This window comes from Cebus imitator, unplaced genomic scaffold (assembly GCF_001604975.1).
Source record: "Cebus imitator isolate Cc_AM_T3 unplaced genomic scaffold, Cebus_imitator-1.0 Scaffold138, whole genome shotgun sequence".
In the NCBI taxonomy this organism is placed as follows: domain Eukaryota; kingdom Metazoa; phylum Chordata; class Mammalia; order Primates; family Cebidae; genus Cebus; species Cebus imitator.
In genome coordinates, this window is record NW_016107453.1 from 3,946,031 (window position 1) to 3,969,626 (window position 23,596).

General features: G+C 38.2%; 1 protein-coding gene across 8 annotated transcripts in view; it reads right to left on the reverse strand.

Moving 5' to 3' along the window:
- GRIK1 (glutamate ionotropic receptor kainate type subunit 1) overlaps window positions 1-23,596 on the reverse strand; it is a 388,898-nt gene that overhangs the window by 79,808 nt on the left and 285,494 nt on the right. For all 8 annotated transcript variants that reach the window (XM_017541943.2, XM_037743256.1, XM_017541947.2 and 5 more), the window contains one exon: window positions 21,047-21,190. In XM_017541943.2, coding sequence (XP_017397432.1) covers window positions 21,047-21,190 — 144 coding nt within the window. The remainder of the gene's footprint in view (window positions 1-21,046; window positions 21,191-23,596) is intronic.

Below are 23,596 nucleotides of genomic sequence, written 5' to 3' on the forward strand. Positions count from 1 at the left end.
TATATATAGTCATAATACGTTATATATATAAACAGTTTATATATATATATATATATATATATAATATAGTCATAAAATATATAGTCCTAAAATATATATTATATATAGTCATTATATATTATATAGTCATTATATATATTATTTCTTAGAGCAATGTGTGATATATATGTGTGATATATAGATCATATATGTGATATACATCATATATAATTCTCTATATACCTATATTCTATGTATGACATCTCTCTATATTATATATAAAATTTTATATAGAGAGAATTTCAAAATATATATATATATCTCACACGTTGCTCTAATAAAATAATTTAAAATCTGGAGTATTCTTTCTTGGCACTACTTGACCATAAGCTTTGGGGTACACTGAGTAAACCCAGTTATGAATTAATTTAGCCAACAATGTGCCTTCCTAAATTTTAAAAAGAAAGTCAGCTTTCAAGTTAAGAGAAGACAAAATTCTAGTTTCTCAACTGTCAGAAACAGAAAGTAATAGCAATACATTAAAAATCACCTCTGAATCATAAATCTGCTCATATATCTGTTGAGCAAAACCAGGGATGACACATAGGAACTGGTAGGAATTTTCAGTTTCTTCCTAAGAACAATCAAGTGTGGCACCTGACAGAAATCCTGCTATGGAATTAGAAAATTGCTATAAAACATTCATTGGGCATGAGGGGTGTGCAAGTATGTGTGGAAGATGATCTAAAACCTAAAGCTCTTTGTTTCATTCTCAATTCAAAATGCAGATGGGCAAACTATGTATCTATATAGTCCAAAACTAAAGATCCAAATCTGCTAATTTCTCACTTTGTAGGAATAGCAAACCTTGTTGCTATAAATTCCACATAGGGTGATCATCTAGTCCTGATTTGCTCAGTATTGTCTAGATTTTAAAATGCAAAGTCCCATGTCCAGGGGAGATACTCTTAGTCCTAGGTGAAAACCAGTATCATTTATTACCCTACTTCTAGGACAAGTCTGGTCTCAACTTGTCCTTTTTCCCAGTAAGTAGCCTTAAAATATCAGTGCCCTAATTTTACTGATTCCTAATTTCAGAATCAACACTATATTTTACTGATTCCTAATTTCAGAATCAGTAAAATATAGTGCCCCACAGTACAGATACAATATTCACTTTACACTTGGTAGGTTCCCAGGATCATAGCACTGGAGAAGGTAACAAGCATTCTCTAATTTCTTAAATTTGTAGGCAAATAATTATTTATAAATCAAATCCAATGTGAGGTGTTCTAAGAATATTTTCTTGCTCAAAGAATCCTATAGTAAACCTTTTTAAAAAGTAGTTGTTCTTATATTTTGTTTTGAAAAACGGAATTCCTATTCTGGTCTTGTTTTAGTTGGGAGTGCTCTGTTTTAGTGTTGGAGGACATGCTTTAGACTAAAATCTACGTGGTTGAAATCAGTGCTTCTCCTCAACCAACAGGGAATGTTGGTTATCCTTGGTCTACAAGAGCATGCTGGTTCTGAGATGCCTGGAAGACTGCGTCCCAAACTCCCAAAGGGGTGATGGCCAATAGCCAAAGAATGAGTAATATTGGGATATGCCAGCCTCCTAGGAGGACCATGCATATTTGGATGAAAATTTATGTTCTTAAGGTCCCCTGCAGGATATGGCTAATGTTTGATTTATCCTAGTTTCTTCCTCTGTCTTATCCAATTTTCCTTACTCCATTAGTGGTTTCTCCTGAGAGCACTTTCTCAATAAGTCACTTGCACAAGATTCTGCATCTTAGGCTGTACCTCTAGAGAAACTGACCTCTGCTACTGCTGATGATATGTGAATCCATAATTTACTAAAATTTTATTCAGAACTGGCAAGTTTGCTATTATTTGTCCATTCATGGTAATAATGATAATATCTTCAAGATAATGTGGAAACTTACTATAAGATCACAGAGAAGGAGGATGATGGAAGGCAACATATTGACTGCCTACCAGATTATATATCATCTCAGTTAGTGTATTAGTCTGTTATCATGCTGCTAATAAAGACGTACATGACATTGGGTTATTTATAAAGGAAAGAGGTTTAATGGGCTCACAGCTTCACTAAATGTGGAAAATGGCTGGGGAAGCCTCACAATCATGGTGGAAAATGAAGAAAGAGCAAAGGCACATCTTACATGGTGGCAGGCAACAGAGAGCATGTGCAGGGGAACTCCCCTCTATAAAACCATCAGATCTCATATGATTTATTCACTATCACAAGAACAACATGAGAAAGACCCACACTCATGATTCAATTACCTCTACCGTGTCCCTCCCATGACACATGGGAATTATGAAAGCTTTATTTTGAGATTTGGGTTGGGACACAGCCAAACTATATCAGTCAGTTATGACCCAAACCCTGCAAGGCAGGTTTTCAAAAAAATCTCCTTTAGAAAAAAAAAAGCAATAGGTACCTGAATCTCAGGCCAAGATGACATCGTAAGTTGATGAGGATCCCAAGCTTAACTTAGGTTGTCTCATTCCAAATACTTTGTTATTTGTGTTTATCTTCCTTTACTTCTTTTTTATCTTTAGCTGCTCAAAGTATAGTACCAGCTTAAAAATACCCTTATTTCACAAATAAGCTCAATAACTCTCAAAATGAATATCATTGAGCTTGAGTTTTTTATAAGCTATAATTAATTTCAAAAGTTCATACCTGAAATATATAAAATAGAAGAAATAAAAATCACTGGTATAATGTAGTAGGTGTTTGACTCTATATAAGAGTCAACATGTTGTGCAGCAAGTCTAAAGTGTGGATTCTCCAACCTAAACAAGTGCAGAATAATTGTCTAATGCTGAAGTCATCTTTCATAAAGAGAATTTCATTTATTGTCTTTATTTTTGAAATGTTTTGTTGGCAAATCTTGTTGATGAAGTGTGAATAATTACAATCTTTGGCTGGATGTGTTTTTTGTGTAAAATGATGCTATGATTTTATTTCTAAAAATAGTGTGATGAAGAGAAATGTGTAATGCATTGAATAGAAGTGTAATGTGCAATGCAAACTTAGTAGAGGTTCAAAATTAGGTGAACAGTTTGTCACATTTAAAAATTTTCATTATTTCTTTAAAATTAAATCCCTTGCAATTGTCGAAATTGTCTTCTAAAATATTTGGCAGTGACTAAACTCATGACATATATTTATTCAGAAAAATACTTATTTTTCCCTTTCTTATTCAGAAGAATTTTAAACACAAATGCTGTCATTCCTTGATTAAAACCTTTTTTGGGCTATAAATCATAACTAGACTACTTGAGTGAATCTAGATTTAGGTAATTAGTTGTTAGTACCAGCCTGTTTTCCATTACAGAATATTTATTTAAAAATGGTATAAGATGGCTGGGTACGGTGGCTCATGCCTGTAAGCCCAGCACTTAGGAGACCTAGGTGGGTGAATCATGAGGTCAGGAAATTGAGACCATCCTGGCTAATAGGGTAAAACCCTGTCTTTACTAAAAATACAAAAAATTAGCTGGCTGTGGTGGCACCCACCTGTACTCCCAGCTACCTGGGGGGCTGAGGCAGGAAAATTGCTTGAACCTGGGAGGCGAAGGTTGCAGTGAGCCAAGATCATGCCACTGCACTCCAACTTCGGCAACAAGGAGACTGTCTCAAAAAAAAAAGTAAGATATTTAGAAGGAAGGAAAAAGGCATTTTTTTAAAGGCATTTTTTAAAGGCATTGCCTTTACTCATATTAATCATGCCACTTAAACTTTAAAGCTGTATTTAATATGGAATCAATAAAAGAAAGAAATGAGTAGTAAATCTCTAACATTTATAATCAAAGGTTACATCGAGTTATAGTGTCAAACCCAGAATTTTCAGGGCAAACCTTAGTATCATCTATTTAAGTGAAAGCCAACAATGAATGTTTTCATCTGTTTCTCTGAGAGTTCCTTCTTAAGCTGCACATGTAGGAAGTCAGTATTCAAGTACTATTTTCAAGTTGTATTTAGTTTGAAGTTTAAATCACTTGTTCGTAATTTTAATAATGTAGATGACTAAAGCCCAAGCTGTGGGCTGAACTTGCTGTTTGGCCTATGGAAGACCAAGCAGGAAAGGTGGGAGGGTAGGGAAGAGGGATTGCCCTCCTCTGCAAGGCCCATTCACTCTCCAGCTCACATCTCTGACTCTCCTGCTGTTCTGGAAATTAGGGAGAAAGAACAGTTTGATCCAGGCCTTTCTTCTTCCCTTCTCACTACTTCCTGTTCCTCAGGGTGAGTTCAGAGCAGGTCTATGTTTCTCAGTTAGATCCTTACATACTCTCACATGTCAAGGGCATGAGGCCATGTTTATTTGGCTTAAGTCGATTGATATGTCTATTAATATCTTCTGTATTGTGGATCGTTGTGAAGCTTTACTTGTGAATAATACAATATAAAGCATTAATATACCTCACATCATTGGTTATATTGAATTATACAGCGGATAAAGGATGGGTAACATAATTTAACTTTATCTTAATGCCTAAAATGCAATCTTCCTCAAACTTGCGTAAGAATCATCCAAGTCTCTGGGAATTGAATGTGAGAAGAAATTCGTTTTCAGACGTCTCCTCAAGTGATTTGGTGCACACCTAATTGTGAGACTCTCTGGCCCACAGAATTGTTCTGGATCCTTAGTACATCATAGAAGGCCCTTGATTATCTAACCTCTGCTGATACCATTTAACCTCTTACCATATTTCATTCAGCTGCCAACCAGTCCCCAAGAGTGGTGTGTTCTTCCCCACCATGCTGCCTGACACTCTGCAATTCATTCTCCAAATTTGAGGCCAACCCTCATGTCCTCCAGGAAGATTTTAAAGTAACTTAAGTACTGAGGCAAAGGAACTCTATTGCCCTGACAACCACTCCCTATACCTGCTATAATGTGGCCAAATGGATGCAAATATGTAATGCATATATTTGCTTACATGTCTTTCTTCATGTTGAACTCTGCTTCCTTGAAGTTAGGGATCATATCTCTCTTGTCTTATAAGTACAGTTACTGCCAGCACTTCCAGCACATAGTATCTCTTGTTCAATATTGATTGCCAAATGAATGTTTCAGAGTCATTCTAGTAAATGGTATGCATGACTATTTGTCCTTTAATTACATTGTTCCACTCTTAAAGAGTGAATATAAGCCAAGTTGTATACTAAATTGTGTCTCCCTCCCTGCCAAATTTGTATGTTGAAGGCTTAACCCCCAGCACCTTAGAATGTGACTATATTTAGAGACAGGGCCTTTAAAGAGGTAATTAGTATCACATGAGGTCATAAAAGTAGGGCCCTAATCCAATATCTTAGTCCATTTGTATTGCTGTAACAGAATACCATAGACTAATTTATTTTAAAAAGGAAATTTGTTTATCGTAGTTTTGGAGGCTGGGAAGTCTAACATGAAGGTGCCAGCATCTGGTAAGGGCTTTTCTGCTAAGTCATCTCTTGGTGGAAGGTGGAAGGTGGAAGGGCAAGAGAGCATCAGAAACGGCATGCACAAGAGAGAGGGGGGACCAAACTCATTCTTTTATCAAGAATGGATAACAGCAGTAATCCATTCATGAGAGCCTTTAATCATCTGCTATAGGTCCCACCACTTAACACTGTTGTATTAGAGATTAAGTTTCTAACGCGTGAACTCTGGGGCACACATTCAAACCATGACATCCAGTATGAATGGTGTCTGTATAAGAAGAGAAATTTCCAGAGATGCACACATAAAGAAAAGACCAGGTGAGGACACAGCAAGAAGGTGGCCATCTCAAGTCAAGGAGAGAGGTCTCAGAAAAAACCAAACTTGCGGACACCTTGATGCTGGACTTCTAGCATCACCTCTCCTTTTATTTGTATTTCAAATAGAATTTGCATTCATAGGTCACTGTTTGACAATCTCTCTCTAGTTTTTGCTAATTGATTCATGTACTCCAGTCATAATTTTATTGGTTGATATTAATGTTTAGCATCATTGGTTTTTGTGTGTGTTGATGAGCGCACTATTTCTAGCCTGGGAATTGTGAAGAACAATCAATTATACTAAATGAATCACCCAGCACATTTTCAATATGAACCTTTGGCAAGGAGTCTTCCTTTTTGCCCTGGAGGCCTGAAGAATGGGTTCTATTAGCAATGCAGTGTTTGAAAGCAAATGTTGCATGTTGAAATGGTGATCAAATCACATTTTAGGAATTTGCAGCTATAAGAGGGCCTATTCCAACACTTACTACACAAATTTAAAGGGTGAAAATTTGAGTTACGTGATGCAAATATTTTAAGATAGGAAAATATGGTTTAAGTAAACCCTCTGGGTTCTCGTAGGGGACTACTTGTTACCTCTGTAGCATAATTTATCAGGTCTTGTATTATGGTAGCTATGCTATTATCTTAACTATTTCTATTGAAAATATTTATTATATACTTATACATAATAATTATGTATTGTTAGTTATTTATATTAGCACTCTCTTTCCCAACTGGTTGTTAACTTTTTGATGGCAGAAACTATTTTACTTACGTTTGAATTCCATTATTAGTATTTGGTAGATATCCAAAATGTTACTGGAAGGCATAATTGAATAAGGTAGCACTTCCAAAAGTTATACACATTTAAGGCATGAAAGAAAAGTAGAGGGAAGCTACCAAGACCTAGGGAATCAGCATCTGCTTCCTGTGGCCATGATACTGAGGAAAGGCTATGGGATTACAATGAGAGAGAAACAGATCCCTGTGTCCCACACCATCACCCCATTCCCTTGTTTCTTTTTCTTTCCATGAAAGACTTGTGTTGGCACCATGGCCTTGAGCAGGTCACATCATCGCACCTCTTTGACCTGCTTAAGACCACAGTGCTCATGGTCATCGAATTGAAGAGGCAGTCACACTCAATTCTCTTGTCTTCCAGAATCAGTTCTTATACCTCAGTTCAACTCTGATGACATTTTTCTTGGAATTGTGAAAGCTTTCCAAGTTTAGGAATTCCCTATTGGCCTATGAATGTGCAGGAGAGGAGTGACACCTTTAAACATTAATTAATAACTCATTAATTAAGGTGATCATTCATTTGGTTAACAAACTTTCCTTTTGTTAACACTTTAATATAGAATTTCTGAGAGTAAGATCAAGAGGTCAAGGTAACCTTGGGGAATATAGTATAGAGAAAAGAGAACAAAGAAGGTATTTTATGGATTTCAAAAATTTGTTTACACTTAGTCCTCATTTTTGAATAGAAGACTTAGATGCAATTCATCATGATGTTATTTCACTTGTTTTTAATTAAAGAAGGCTCACCCAGTATCTATTGTATAAACATAGCCCTGATGGAATAACTGTACAATTACTGTCTTCTTCGGGTCCCCAGAGTATGATATGACAAATATCTGAAATTCACCCTTCATCTAAGCAATGTAATCCATGTCCAGTCACCCACAATTTTAAGTCAGTTCTCAGAAAAGCTATTTAAAAACAAATCTGAAGTATACATAATAATGGTGATGAAAATAAACATTAAGCAAAGGAAGAAATGATAAACATAACCTTTAGACCACATAACTTCCTAGGATGTCAGCTGTTTCAGGAACTGAAATGATGCATTTATCATTTTCTCATCTGTTCAATATATAATTATTTTAACTATTATGTGTGCTGTTTATAACCCATTATCTTGCAATAACAGCTTGCATGGATCACTGCATAATTTAAAAATATAATAGCTTTTCTTGCCAATATTTGATTTCCAACTCTAAATCTGCTGACTTTAACTATGTCCATGCCATGCACTCTGGGTAAACTGGTTATTTCCTAAGGATTTATCTTAGACTATGCACCTGGGTTTTCTTTTATTGAAAACGGGTTTTGTTTGGCTCTTGCTCATGTGGTGACTTGTTTTCTGAAATGGAATAAATTGGCTTCTGTACATGCAAATCAACTAAATGGACAGGATCACAAACCTGACACATTCATATAGGTGAACTGGTTAGGAATGGGGCTCTTGTCTCATTATCTAGATAATGTGGTCAATGAAACCCAAAAATCAGATTAGTCAGTCTCAAATTACTCTGATCATATTAATCATATAATTGTCTTTGTTGCTCAGATGCTTATCATAATAGGTAAACAATATGTTATTTTTGGATGGTTTACAAAGATAAACAATGGATTCCACATGGGCTGAATTCATGTCTTGCTCTAGTTAGTCTGGTTAGTGAAATATTATATTTAAAGAAATATTTATTTATTTAGTCACCAAGATTTATTAAGCCCCTACTATATACAGGAAGAAAGCTAGGTATTGGGTTAATAAAATGAATTTAACAGCTCTTGTTTCCAAGGAATGCAATGCATACTAGAGAGGTAGATACATAGAAATGTATTTGTAGTACAAGGATAAAAATGCAATGGTGAAGATATACAGAGCATAGTTTTATAGCATAGTTTTGAAGAAATGAGGAAAGGAGAAGTGTAAGAGTGTGTGTGTGTGTGTGTGTGTGTGTGTGTACATGCGCTGTTTACAAAACCTTTCTGGAAAAAGCGATGCCTGAGCTGAGCTGGTGGGTTTAGTTCAACATAGAAGAAGAAGGAGTGGCAAAAGGGCATTCTCAGCAGAGGAAAAAAGATGGACAGCAGCCTAAGTAGACACTGAGGAAAAGGCACAATGTCTCATCCTGTGAATTTGGAGAAAGCGAATGAGCATGAAAAATGTTTGCTAAATTGGTTGTTGGGAATTGAAGTCGTTCACACCTGCTACGTTCAATTTTCTCACATAAGTTGGAAGTAAGTTGAGGATGAAGATAGTAAAGGTTGAATTGTGGCCCAGTGAAATGATAAATTGCTGGAAGAGATAAGCAGACACAAGTAAAAGTATTGAGAGGCGGCCCTAGGAGCCTAGTCACTGTTGGAAACCGTGGATTTGCCATGAGATTGAACTGCAAGGATGTATGATTTTTTGAGATTCATCCTTGTTACCTGGGCATTGGGAAAGAGAAGGCACACTATAGTATTGACACAACATTAGACTTTTCTTATGTGGGTGTAGCAGAAAATGAGGTGAAAAGGAATTATGGGTATTCTTGAAAGGGTAATATTCTAGATGGTTTTGGAAAAAAAGAGAAGCCAATAGGAGGTAGGTACATAAGTAAAATAGATGGAACATAAAGCCAGGGATCTCCATGAAGCAACAGAAAAATACAGTGTGGAAAAATCTGACACCATCTTGTTGTGGTAGGAAGATTTCTGAGATGAACCTCTGTGACCTATGCCCTTTATAATTCCCTCCCCTTGAGTGTGAATGGGACCTCAGAATATGGTGGATGTCATTCTGTTGATTATGGCAAAGGGAAAGGAATGTTTTGTAGATGCAATTAGGTATCTGTAATCAATTGACTTTGACTTAATAAAAAGTAAGATTATCTTGCGGGGGAGGACTGATCTAATCAACAGAGTTCTTTAATAAAAAAGGATTTAGAGAAGAGAGACTTTCTCTTAAGGAAACAAGCTGCCAATAATGTCTGCAAAAAGTGAATTCTTCCAACTATGTGAGCTTGGAAAAGGACCTTGAATCTAGAATGAGATTGCATCAGCCCCAGGCAACACCTTCCTCAGCTTTGTGGGACCCCGAGCAGAGAACAGGGCAAGGGCTTGTCCAGACTGCTCATCTACAGATACTGAGATAATAAATGGTTGTCATTTTAATCTCCCTGTGTGCATATGTGTGTTTTTTGTTTTATTTTTATTATTTATTATTTTTTTGAGATAGGCTCTCTAGCTCCCTCTCTGTCGCCTAGGCTCGAGTGCAGTGGCAAGATCATGACTCACTGCAACCGTCTCCTGGGTCCAAGTGATCCTCCCACCCTCTTGAGTAGCTTGGACCACAGGCATGCACTACTATGCCTGGCTCATTTTTTAATTTTTTAAAATTTTTGTAGAGAGGGGGTTTCATCACGTTTCTCAGGCTGGTCTGGAACTTCTGAACTCAAGTGATCTGACCACCTCAGTCTCTCAGAGTGGGATTACAGGTCTGAGCTACTGCACCTAGCCAGTTTGTGGTAAATTTTTACACAGCAATAGGAAACCACGAGGCTGGTAGAGTTGCAAATGTATATGAGCAGCAGTCCTACTTCTAAGTGCATAGTCTGAAGCTGGGTTGTTGTTACAGATTGAATAATTGTGTGCCTCTAAATATATATGTCCAAGTCATAACACCAATGTGATGGTACTAGCAGGTGAAGTCTTTAGATGAAAATTAGGCTTAGATGAGGTAGAGCCCCATGATGGGATTAGTGTCTTTATAAGAAGAGGAAGAGAGCAGTGCTGCCTCTCTTTATCATGTGAAGAGACAATGAGAAGATAGCCATCTACAAGCCAAGAACAGGATCCTCACCAGAACACCATGATGGCACTTTGATCATGGACTTTTTAGCCTCCGGAAGTATGAGAAGTAAGTGCCTGTTGTTTAAGCCATTCAGTCTATTGTATTTCATGATAGCAGCCTAAGCTAAGACAGCTTTTCATTATGGTAGCTGCAGGTGGCTGTTGAGCACTTGAAATCTGGCCAGCTAGAATTAAGATGTGCCATAAGCATAAAAGGCACTGGATTTAAAAGACTTATGAAAAAAACTACAATTGCTCACTAATAATTTGTATATTGATGACTTTATGAAATGCTAATACTTTTTATATACTGGGTTAAATAAAATATATTACTAAAATTAATTCCACCTGTCTTTTACTTTTAATATGGCTACAAAAACTCTAATATATATGCGACTCACATTATGTTTTTATTAGACAATGCAGCAGTGCTTCTCTAGAGCAAATCTTGAATTTGTGCATGAGAACCTTTTACTTAAATGTTCATCACAGCATTGTTTGAATGTGCAAAAAAAAAAAAAAAAAAAAAAAAAAAGAGGCAGCCAAAATATCCATGGAGAGGGGATTGGATAAATACACTGATATGTATTATTCAATGCATAAGTTTTTCCCTCTTCTTGGATATTTTATTCTCTTAATATGTGCATGCTTTTCTCCCTATTTTCTTTCAGGAATTTATTCAAGTTTCATGTTACATGTGAGAAGTTTTATAATATAGCAATGCTGTCTTAAGGACATTGTATAGTACACCCTTCCCTCATCTGAGCTTTGTTTTTTCAATGGTCTTTGTCTGATTTCCCTGACTAGAGTATCAGTTTCATGAGAGTCAGGACTTTGCTTTGCTCGTGATTGCGTTCTTGTTGTCTAAACGAGTGTCTGCCACATACTAGGTATTCGGTAAATATTTCTGGAATGGATTAATTATAGAACACTAGATTTCAGTGAAAAATGAATGAACTGGATAAGTAATAAATATTACCAGCTTAGGTATAATTCAAAACTTGGAATAATTTGAAAAGCAAATTGTTAAAGAAATAGATGTAGACACAAATACACATGCACACACACACACAGTCTCACAAAACATATATATCCTCACCTCTCTCCATAAACATGTATGTATATGTGTAAAATGATATGTATGTAAGTAAATTAAACATGTGTGCACCTATACACACATACACACACATGCATATATCACAGATTGTTATAGAACGGAAATTCTTTAATCAATGTGGGGTAGAACCACGACATTAGTAATTGAATGGGAAAACAAGGATAACTGACATGAGTCCTTGATACTGTCTTATCAGTGTTATTTGGAATCATATAAACTAAGAAGAGTTTGGCAGAATCCTTCGTCCTAGGCCAACACTCCCTTTCAACATTTCCTGTTAGAGATTGTTCACCTCGCCACTGACTGAATATTTCAAGAACAGGTGTCTTAGTGCTTTAGTTATTTCTGTGGTTCAAAGGCTTTTGTCTCCTTGAAATATCATGAGGAAACTTAATCTTCAATGCCACAGTATTAAGAGAGGAGGCCTTTAGGAAAGGATGAAGTCATGAAGCTAGAGCCCTGATGAGGGGGTTAGGAACCTTATAAAAGGGCTGGCAGGAATTAGCTAGGCCCTTTTTGCCATTGTGCTTTGCTACTGTATGGAAACACAGCAAGAAGGCCCTCGCCAGAGACTGAATGCTGGTGCCTTTATCTGGGACTTTGCAGCCTCCAGAGCTGTAACAAATAAATTTTTGTTCTTTATAAATTATTCAGTCTCAGGTACTGTGCTATTATAAAACAAACAAACTAAGATGGTTATATATAACACATTATATATAATTGGTAAAAAATATAAACTATGAACCTTTAGAAACAAATCTCTTTGATCCAACCAGAGTTGTACAAGGAATTGAGGGAAGGACCTAAAAATCCACTCTTCTTTAGGTCTAAATAGCCTAAATGTGGGGGGGTCCTGGGACATATGGCTTTCTTTTACACAGTGGAGATTAGCTAGGGATGCTGAGGAAGGAGGAGTCAGAATGCAGGTAACTTTCAAGAGGTGCAGAATGAGAATTATAAATGGAAGTTTTTCCAAAGAGTTGAAATTTGGTTGAGGTTGCTGCCAGGAGAAATGCCATCTAATTAACCTAAGAAACAACTTGTCCTGGCAATCAAGATCAAATGGCACTCGGTAACAAAAAGAATTACTCAGTGGAGACATAGTAGGATAAAAATATGTCAGAGCTTAGGTTTCTCCAGGGACTTTTTTTCTCCAATATTGTAATTTTTTACCCAGATCCCATACAAAACCAACTGACCAATCAACCAACCAACCAAAAACCCCACTCCATAGTGACCTATTAAATAAAAATCCAGACAAATATTAAACACATATAGGTGCCTAAGTGAAAAATTTTATCTTTTACTCTTTGATGTTTAAAAGCTTGAATTCAATTATTAGCTTTATATATTCAAATATATAATCTTCATTTCATCAAAATAGAACCAATAAATTACATTTCTTTAAGCAAAGCAGTGGCAGGAAACTGTCCATATTTTCTGTGTCTCTCAGTGACATCCCTTAAGCATTGACATTTAGAAATAATTTTTCATTCTTATATAGTAAATTTATTTTGGAGCAGATCAATCAGGAGCTATTTATATAGTTTAAAATTTAGTATTAGTTTAGTAAAATTTATTAAGATTTTGCTAGAATTTAACTTTCTAGCTTCATTCAGTTCAATAAGCATCTTTTAAATGCTGGCCATGTACAGGCACAGTGCTCTGAGGACACAAAGATAAATTGACTTTCTGTCCTAGGGAAAGATCTTACAGTGCCTGAGCATGGCATGTTAAGTGCTAACATAAAGATATGCCAGAGCTATGGAGTTGAAAGGAGGACCCATCCTCCAGTAGAGGTTCAGAAAAGGCTTGCTAGAGAAAATAAATTCTGAGTAAAAGTTGGCCTAAGCGAAAAATGGGAGGTAGGGCTTTGCAGGCAGGCTGAAAAGTATATGACCAAAAGAGTGCTATTAGGTAGGTTTAGTGGGGGAAACAAAAAGCCATATCTCTCCACCCTATATGGAACTAGATGGTGAACACAGGAAGCTATGAACAGGCTTGTTTGTAAATGGTAGAATACCTACTGTGCATTTATGTATATCGTTTTGCTTCTATGTGGACCATAGTTACAAAAGGGCTGAGATTAAAGATACAGATGCCATCTAACTAGGGTTAGAGGCTATTTTAATAGTCTAGGTGAAAAATGATGAGGGCAGTGGGCAAAGAAAGTTGAGAAAAAATATCTCGGACCAACAGTTGATAGGACTTAGTTAATCAAATGAGTGTGCTGATGGGATGAGGTCTTAGGCAACCTGTAGCACTATGGTTTGAGTGGGAGGCTCCATCTTACTGTAATGCTTCCACTCAGGTAGTAGTAAAATGCGTATCAAGATACCAGAGTGGGAGACAGACACCCCCACCATGTTCCCAGTACATAAGTACCAAGGAAGTGCCCTCCAGAGATGGTTCTAGATCTTGTGGGCCCAACTATGAAATCAAGCATATATAAAAGAGGTCACTTGAATGGTAGAGGTGGTTGCTGAAGAGATATCTCTGGGGACAGGTATTGTCTCTCTGTGCGTCCACACTGCCCTGTCTTGTCTTTGGGATGCAGCTTTCTAACACCACTCCTGATGAGCAGAGCTTCCAGGGCGTCACTAAGGAGAAGTCTGAAATAGGTTCACTGCAGCTGAAGACGCAGAAGACTAATGGCTGATCTAAATGTGAGAAAGTCAAAGTGGACTACGGACTGTGGTGTGACTCCCAAGTGACAAAAGAGCACTGACAAGAGTTGACCAATTGATTTTCTGACTGCCAGGGAGAAGTTGGTTGCATTGGGATTAGAGACAACCTCAGAATTTCCAGGAAAGGAATAAATGAGTGTTTCCTGTAAACGAGGTATAAATCCAGCATGCTTTGTGGGAATGTCCTGGGTTATAGTCAACGGGACTGTCTAAATGGGTCAGGAGACTTCAGCAGTGAGAGTATAAGGTCTACTGCTGAGTGTCTAGAGGCTGAAGAATAGTACGAGCTTCCACTGAAATAGGAATCCATCACCTGGTGAGTCAAAGGAACTTCAGGAGAGATGGTCCAACAGGAACTCATAGAGCCAAAAGGAAATGCTTCCAGAAAAAGAATTAGCTTCGAATATCTCCCAGGCCTACCAGGGACACCACATTAAACTGCCTGCTAAGCCCAGAAAGCAGAGAGCAGCCCAGCCAAGTGAGATCTGTCCTATTATTTATGTTTGAGCCTAGTAGAAGGTACAGCTGCCCAGGGAGTGGGGAGGATGTAAGCAGGGAAAGGAGAAAGAGGAGAAGGCACTCATCCCCCCTCTCTCATGTCACCAGTCTTCCAGAAGGATCAAGCTCAGAGAGGGGAGGTATTTGATGTTAAATCAACTTGGACTTTTGATTAATATCTTAGACTAGATGTTCTATATTCTAATCATGAAGTTGAGGCTGTGCTTTAATATAAGGAAGCTCTAAGACTGTCATTACCTTAAATCAACAAAAAAGCCATGAAATTTGCCCAGTTTATTCCACTGAATAATTTTAAGTAGAAAGGGAGATTAGAAATAGAATTGGCTTTGCTGTCTCAGTAGCTGTGTTTGTTTGATACACCAGTTGCATTGTCATTAACTGACAGTTGAGCTATTTTAGTAATAGTAGATTTAACAGACAAAAAATAATGTATCATGATGGAGAATTTGTTGATATGGAGGTGGCAGCAGAACCACCAAGTGGAAACTTCCAGCTGGGAGGTGACTGGTTGAATTTAAACTTAAGGGAAAAGTTAGGGCTATATTCCAAGAAACACTTGCATATTTTTCTTGAACAAATCCCTTTCCCTTTCAGCTGTTTATGAATGCTGATCGCTTCTAAACCAAGATGTCTGAAATTTCTTCCTCAATAATCTTTGTTGGTTTATCTGTTTCAATTATACCTATACATAGCTGCCAAAGATAAATGATCTGAAACTTCATTTTTACTCTGCCTCAAAAACAGTGGCTTTCTATCAACTATCAATCAAATTTGAACTTTAGCAGACAAATTCCAATTGTCCTTCCATATTTACTTCAACATATTTCTTATCGCTTCCACACAGGATCACTCCATCTGGGCTCGACAGGATTCCTCATGCTTCATTTATACATTTGCCGTTCACTATACAAAATTCTACCCTAAAACTCAATCCAGGCAATTTGAATGTGGTTTTTAGGAAAGCCAGGGTGTCTTTAAGGCCCTGAGATTATAGACAGATGTGTTTGTGTTTTGGGGGACAATGGATCTAAGTTTAAATCAGTTTTACTAGAAGGACTGTGACCCAGAAAATAATTAAGAACAACTGATATAACCCAAGATCTCTGATTCTGTACTCCGCACTCTATGTTCTGTAGCCTATTCACTGCTCTTCCCAGCACCCCTGATTGGAAACCTTAATTCCAGATGCTTCAGCGCTTGCTGCCACCACAGCTGCTCCACTTATTGCCCCACATCCAGCTGGAACCTAATCTGGACATAGCGTCATTCTTGGGCTTCCTCAGCCCCTACATTCAGCTACCATTCTGACCAGAGAAGCAGCTTGCTAGGGTATTCTGGTAGCTCATCCTATGGTTCAAATGTTTGTTTACCCCCAAAATTCATGTGCTGAAATTCTAACCCTCAAGGCAATGGTAACAGGAGGTGGGACATTTGGGAGGTGAATGGATGGCATTGGTCCCTTATAAAAGAGACCCTTGAGACATTCCTTGCTCCTTCCGCCATGTGAGGACAAAGTGAAAGACAGCTGTCTATGAACTAGGAAGCCAGCCTTCACCAGGCAACTGATTCTGCTAGCACCTTGATATTGGACTTCCTAGCCTGCAGAACTATGACCAGGAAGTTTCTGCTGTTTATTTGACACCTGGTTTATGGTGTCATAAACTGTCTTGGCCTGAATGAACCAAGACACTCAGCCTAATGTCCTTTCACCATTCTTGAACAATCATGCGTGAAGTCTATGATTGAAAGTCACTCATTCCCTGGCTTTGTTGCAGTTGGCCTACTGCATGCTGAATGCCTGTCTCCGTGGAACTTCTGGTTTTCCACCACTAGGTACCGTCTTCTGTTTTGCAAACAACTGCTGCTTCATCCTAGACTCCAATAATGATGATGATACCAATAACAGTAATAGCAAACATGCAGTGCTTATAATACGTTTGGCAATATACTTAATGTTTCTAGGTGTTGCCTCATTTCTCCTGACCACTACCTTACATGGCAGACATTTTTAACGGAACCTTTCATTTGATGGTAGCTATCTTTCATTAAGCTGCCACTACATGACAAATATTTTGCTAGGCTGTACATATAAAATTGTAATCCCTACAAATATATGGTGTGGGCATTTTATTCCCCATGTTGTAGAAGGAGGAACTGAGAAACAAGCTAAATGACTTGACTAAGTTCATGCTGACAGCAAAATGTGATGAAATCTCAGAAGCTGTGTCCCCAGTACCAGAGTTAAATAGGTTGGTCTTTCCCTAAAACCATGCCTCACTCTCCTATCAGAATCTATGGCCCTAGTGGACAGGTCTAGTCCAGGCCCTGACTCTGTCCTATCAAATTGTTTCTTGATATGATTTTTTTTTAGGTGAAGTTTAACTCTGTTGCCCAGGCTGGAGTGCAGTGGCATGATCTCAGCTCACTGCAACCTCCACCTCCTGGGTTCAAGTGATTCTCCTGCCTCAGCCTGCCAAGGAGCTGGGGTTACAGGCGTCCGCCACCACACCCAAGTAATTATTTTTTTTTTAGTAGAGACGGGTTTCACAGTGTTGACCAGGCTGGTCTTGAACTCCTGACCTTATGATTTACCCACTTCAGCCTCCCAAAGTGCTGGGATTACAATGGTGAGCCACCACACCCAGCCTGCATATGACTTTTATTAACAGACTGTGTCCTAAACCACTGCACATGCTTATCGATTGTAAGTGTGTGTTCTTCAGTTCCTTTGCTCATTCATTCATACATTCATTTATCAATTCATTCACTTGTTTGGCATGTATTTATTGGGTGCTCATTCTATGACAAGCATTGTGCAAGAGCTAGGGAATTGAGACTAAAAACGCATAGCTTGGAGATATATATGGAAACACAATGGCATACCTACAGATATAATGGAAGTATGGAGTCTACATCTGTGAGTCAGGACCCTGCAGATAGGAGCTAGTGCTTGAGACATAAAGCATGACCCAGAGGAGCATGGCATTGCAATCAGAGGCAAAATAATTTGGTAGGAGCATATGGCATATTCAAGGGTGCCACAGTAGGTTCAGCAGGTGCTGCAGATGGGGCAGGAGATGAGAGAGCTGGCACAGGGATGAGGAAGGAGATCATCAGACACCCTGTATATCCTCCTGAAGAGTGTATGCTTTATCCTGAGGTATAAGAAAAGGCTTTAATGAAGCATGTCAATCTTCTGCCATGTAGAATTTACATGACTAGGTGGTAGAAACCACCTCTTCTACTTTTTAAGGGGTTATCCCTTAAGGTATGAAGTTAATATTACTTATGTAATAGAGTTCCATTAATTGTTGTTGAGTGGGAATGCATAATGTAATATGCATTTGTTTAGCAAATGCTCAGAAAGCTAACACAATAACATACTCTATCATGTTTCAAATGTTCTTCAACTCTTCACCTTTATCCAGTCAACCCCAAACACTGAAAGGTAGTCAGCTGGAAAGATGTCTCTGAAAAGTTTACTGATTCCCAACAATGTGTGGAGTTACCAGGAATCACTGTACGTGCAATTACCTCTGCTCCGGAAGTTTACCTCCTGTGATGAATTTGATCTTCACTCCATAAATTCAATCTGCTAACTTGCTTCTTTATATTTTTTCTGACTCTAGTTTTGGAAGTACATTACAAAGTGATAATTACTTAAAAAAAAAAAAAAGAACCAGGGGAAATAATTTTGGGACCAAGTTCTCATTTCATGTTTCTTAATGAAACCTGATACTTGCAAAGTTTTGTTCAGTTATGCACTCATCTGAAGAAACATGTGCATTTTCTCTTTCACATGTTTTAGGCTGTCTCGGAATTCCCTCAATGCCAGTCCTCCAGCAGACCGGGACATTGCTTCTGGTTACCCCCATTCCACCTTCTCTGCAGGTACCTACAACCTGCCAAAGGTAGCATATGACATCCTGACTCAGGAGACAAAAGAGGGTGAACGCAATGTTGACAAAGGTTTCAGATTCATTCCCCCTTCCCTTCCTGTTACCCCTAACTGTGGAGATTAAAAATGGGGAATTTGCTTCTTTGGAGTGAATGAATATAAAATGCCTTCTTATTTTCAGTGTGGTCCCTCATCTTGGATCTCATTATTTCTTTAAACATGCCTAAAGGTGGCTTGGTAATTTCACCTTCTTATGCAACTTAAGTACAAGTGATAAGGTGCCTTGGGGGCTCTTGAGTGTTTGATCCCAAGCTTTCATGTCATTTCTGCCTCTCCTTGAACTGCGAGGAGATAAAAGAAAACCAGCTGTTTTCTTGTTAAAGATCAAGGTAATCAGGATGGCTATTCAGGACACAACCATGACCGCTGCGGGGGGAAAATGAGGTCGTGTGATGTTTTTCTATTAGGCACAGCATGTCAGATTTATGTAGCTGTCAGAAAAGGTATTTTGTTTCATGCCTATTTGTGATTTCTTTGTTGTTGTTGTTGCCAGTTTAAAATTCCTGGCATCATCTTCAGTAAACTGAATGAGGCTGTTCTTAGTGGTGCCTTCCAATGGCAAGAGAATAGTCAGTATTTCAGATACTTATTAGGTTTCTGAACTATTCTTCACAAGCATTTGCCTTATTCTTTATCCTGATAGTCATGCTGTGGAGTAGATGATGCTATTCCCATTTTACAGATGAGAAATTGATGACAAGAAGGGTAAATAACTTGCTGATGTGGTTTGGCTGTGTCCCCACCCAAATCTCATCTTGAATTGTAGCTCTCGCAACTCTCACGTGTTGTGGGAGGGACCTGGTGGGAGGTAATTGAATCATGGGGGCAGGTCTTCCCATGCTGTTCTCGTGATAGTGAACGAGTCTCATGAAATCTGATGGTTTTATAAAGGGGATTATCCCTGCACAAGTTTTCTCTTGCCTGCCGTCATATAGACATGCCTTTCACTTTCTGCCATGATTGTGAGGCCTCTTCAGCCATGTGGAACTGTGAGTCCATTAAACCTCTTTTTCTTTATAAATTATCCAGTCTCAGGTATGTCTTTACCAGCAGCATGAAAACAGACCAACAGACTTGCCCAGGTTATATTGCTCATCAGTGTTAGTGGAACTAGGATTTAAAACCCAAGTAGTCACTGCCAACACTAGGATGTCGTAAGAGAGGTGCTCAGGGTACAAAATTTAAGGAAGAACTCCCTCTTAATCCTGTGCAAGTACAGAATTCTCACATGAGAATGAATGTTTCCTTAAATCATTCCCCTCATCCTGGACTTGCAAGTAACGTAGATTTGCAGGCTAGGTACTTAATCCTTATACATCCTGCCTTCTTGGTCCTCACCCTCATGGAACAGCCTTTAGTGGGGCAGTGCATTGAACAGCCTGACAGAGGGTGTGCAGGCATGGAAGAGACCAGCAGAAACAAGAATCCAAAGCAGGTGTCTTTCTTTGTTCTTAGCTGGGCATTCTCATGTGCCCTCAATCTTCCTCCCATTATATTTCCATCCTCCTCCAGTACAGAAAGGAAAAAAGATACTCTTCACTTGAGAAGTAAATGTCTGTATCTGACAGAGAAATACTAGAAGAGCATCTCTGAGCATCTTGAACTTAGGCCTAGCTACTCCAAAGAGCCCGATTTCATATCATCAGGTCCAGACACACCTGGAAGTGCCTGGTGGAGTGAAAAATAATGCAGGGTACATATCTATAAGGAGTACTGGGGCTTAGAACAGGGTCTTATGAAGAGGAGTCAAACTGCCTCAGAGAAAAGAAAAGGTAGAGGACAGTCCAGGATCCCAGGACATCAGCGAAGAAATCTATCCCTGCAAATACTGTTTACTCGCTAAAATTTTTCAATATGCTTGGTAGGTTTTGAATGGGAATAGATTTTTCTGGTTAGCTGACAAATGACAAAATTGTCACTATATAATGAAGATAAAGAGGTCCTTCCACTAAATCCTATACAGTCTGAGCTTTAGGAGGCCACTGGGATTGTGGACTGATAATGTTGGAACTATCTCTGGTACCCTTCCATAATGGATCAACCTTCCCCTTGACTCAGTGGACCATGGAAGAAACACCATATACTCTTATGGACATGTGTGGAGAGCCAGCAGGAGCTAGGGCCATGGCTGCATGAAGGAGGGTAAGTGTTGGTATCTGGTAACGTCATTAAACTTCTCAGCATCACAATGAAAAATTCCTGGTAGTCCTTCTGGACAAACTTTTGACACTGAAATCTGAGCAAGACTGGTGGATGATGGCTTCTCCTCCCTTACGGGCATCATGCCAAAGGAACCATGTGGAAAGGACCATACCAAATGGGCAAGCCCAACAGTGCTCAGCTGAAGGGCCCCTGAGCTGTGAGGGAGCATCACTTGCCTCTTTAATCAGGTTCATAAATCTGGGTCCAAGGCGCCATGGCTTATGTCGATGGCACTGAAGGGAGCTGACGGTCAGCTGGGATGCCCGATGCGAGGCAATGGCCACCATGTACACAGCATCATACATCAGAGCTGCTTCGGTCTGTGGAGGAGAACACACCGCATCTTCAATTCCACCTTTGCTTACCTGTCTTTACCTGCATAATCACTATCCCTGCTTCCAGAGCTCCCATCTATCCTATCTCAAAGGCCATTTATTCTTCAGCTAGACAGTTTTCACTCTCCAATAGCTATTTTTCTCCAAAATAATACCTCACACTCCAGAGTAAATTGAAATCATAACTCTGCTTTGTTTCGAGTTCTTTATAAAGCAATCCAGATCAGTCACAATAGACTTGATTCAAGGAACAAATATTTTATGAAGTGTCTTCTATGTTAAGATCAACTACCATGAGCTAGAAGCTACTAAAGCTCAAAGTTGCAATATCAGATTTGTTTCTCAACATTTGTCTATATCTATTTATCTATCTACTTACTGGTTTATATTTGGTAGGGAGCAACAGCTACAATCATTAACAGGCGATTTCTAGATAAGGATACTGGTGTTGGTCACTTTCATTTACCAGAGTCAAGAAGGTCATAGTCATGGAATGAAACTCAACAGCAAATTTTGGGAGACCCTCTGAAGAGCAGACACGTGCAACTTGCTCAGAGCATGCCTCATCTTGCCAGCGTGTGCTTTCTTGATAGAGATTGAAACAAGTCAGTCATTACTTTTGGGAGGCTGGGCATCTCGTTCTTCCCTTCCTCATGAAATTCCTCTCATTTGCAAACTTTTACATAATACTTACAGCATTTTATAAAATACACTTCCCTGTGGTTTCCTTTAGGGATGAAATCTTATATTACCCTTGCATTTTACTTGAGGGATTCATTGCAACTTCAAATACATTAGCTCATTTGAAATTCTCAACAAGTCTTCAAAATAAGCAGAAGAGATAAAGCTATTATGTGAGAAAACTCACTTCGAGGTGGAGGGACACACACATACACACACACATACATATACACACACACACCCTCATAGTGAGAAATCCCAGAGATGTTATTACTTCTGGTTATTACTTCTGGAGAGTAATAAGGATTTATATACATAGCTAATCATTTGCAGAGTTAAACCTAGAATCCAGGTCATAGAATCATAGAATGAAATTATCATATGGTTTTTCAAAATTGGTTGATTCATGCAACATATACTATGCATTGATTGCTCATGTCTTGGTGGAGGAGGAAAGAGAGGACAGGGGTTACTATGTCTTGCAATTCTATCAGTCTCTGAGGCCACAGAATAGCTCTACTTATTATTCTTTACAATTTTTATCATTGTATTTTATCATTGTCCTGGGTCTTTATATCTGTTTTTTGATAAGTGTATTAGTTTTTTGGAGGCAGAAACTGCTCAAGTTTAAGTTAGCTTTGGCGGCTAACATGATTTCTGACACAAAAAAGTTGTTTAAAAATGTTCACCGAAGAAATTAATATTACTTAATTCCTTAAAATGAAATTTATATTTGTGAGAACTGTATAATTGCAAGGTTTTAAGATGTAGTTTTAAGAAAAAATATTTCATTCCTATTTATGTAATTGACATATAGTTAGATGAGTGGTAGCAGTAATTTCTAAAGCTAAAAAATGTTTGCATCATTTAAGTTAAAGACTTACGCAATCTACTTTGTAGATGAGAAAACTAAGGCTCATGGAAATTGACTGCTATAAGGCTACTCCATAATCAATTTCATGACCAGGGTTTGAGCTTACACCTGCCTGATTCTAGCACCCATGATCTTTACCACTGTGCTGTACCAATTCTGTTTAATACAAGGAAATTAAGCTACTGGCAGATTGAGACTTTTTGAAATGCAATCAATAACAATAGCTGACATTTATTGAGCACTTATGATATGTCATGTACTGTTCTAAATCCTTTGCAAACATTAAATTTAGACTATCACCTTTATTCTTTTACAGATAAATAAAGATATTAAATGGGATCCCCAAACTCATGGTAGGATGGGCAATATTCAAACCCACGAAATTGGTGATGGAGTATATGCCCTTAACCATAAAGCTGTGCTGCCTGTAAACCAAGTTATCAGTCTGACGATTTAATAGTCACAATAACAGTTCAATAATGGCTAATATTCACTGATAATTACTATGTGCCAGGTACTATATGCACTGTACCTATGTCATCTTTTTCATTACTGAAACTAAACTTTTGAAATAGGTATATAAGGCAGAGAAATTGAGGCTTGTAGAGGTAGAATAACTTGCCTGCAATTTTGTAGCCATTAAGGGAAGGAGTGAGAATTCTAATTCAGGATGCAAACTCAGATTTCAGCTCACAACCATAGCCACATGCTATGGTGACTTGGACTTTTTGTTATCAATACGATATACTTTAAAAAAAATTTGTATGCATATTCATTAATTCACTGAATCACCAATTTGATAGAGAAGTTATAAGGACTGGAATTCTAATACTCTG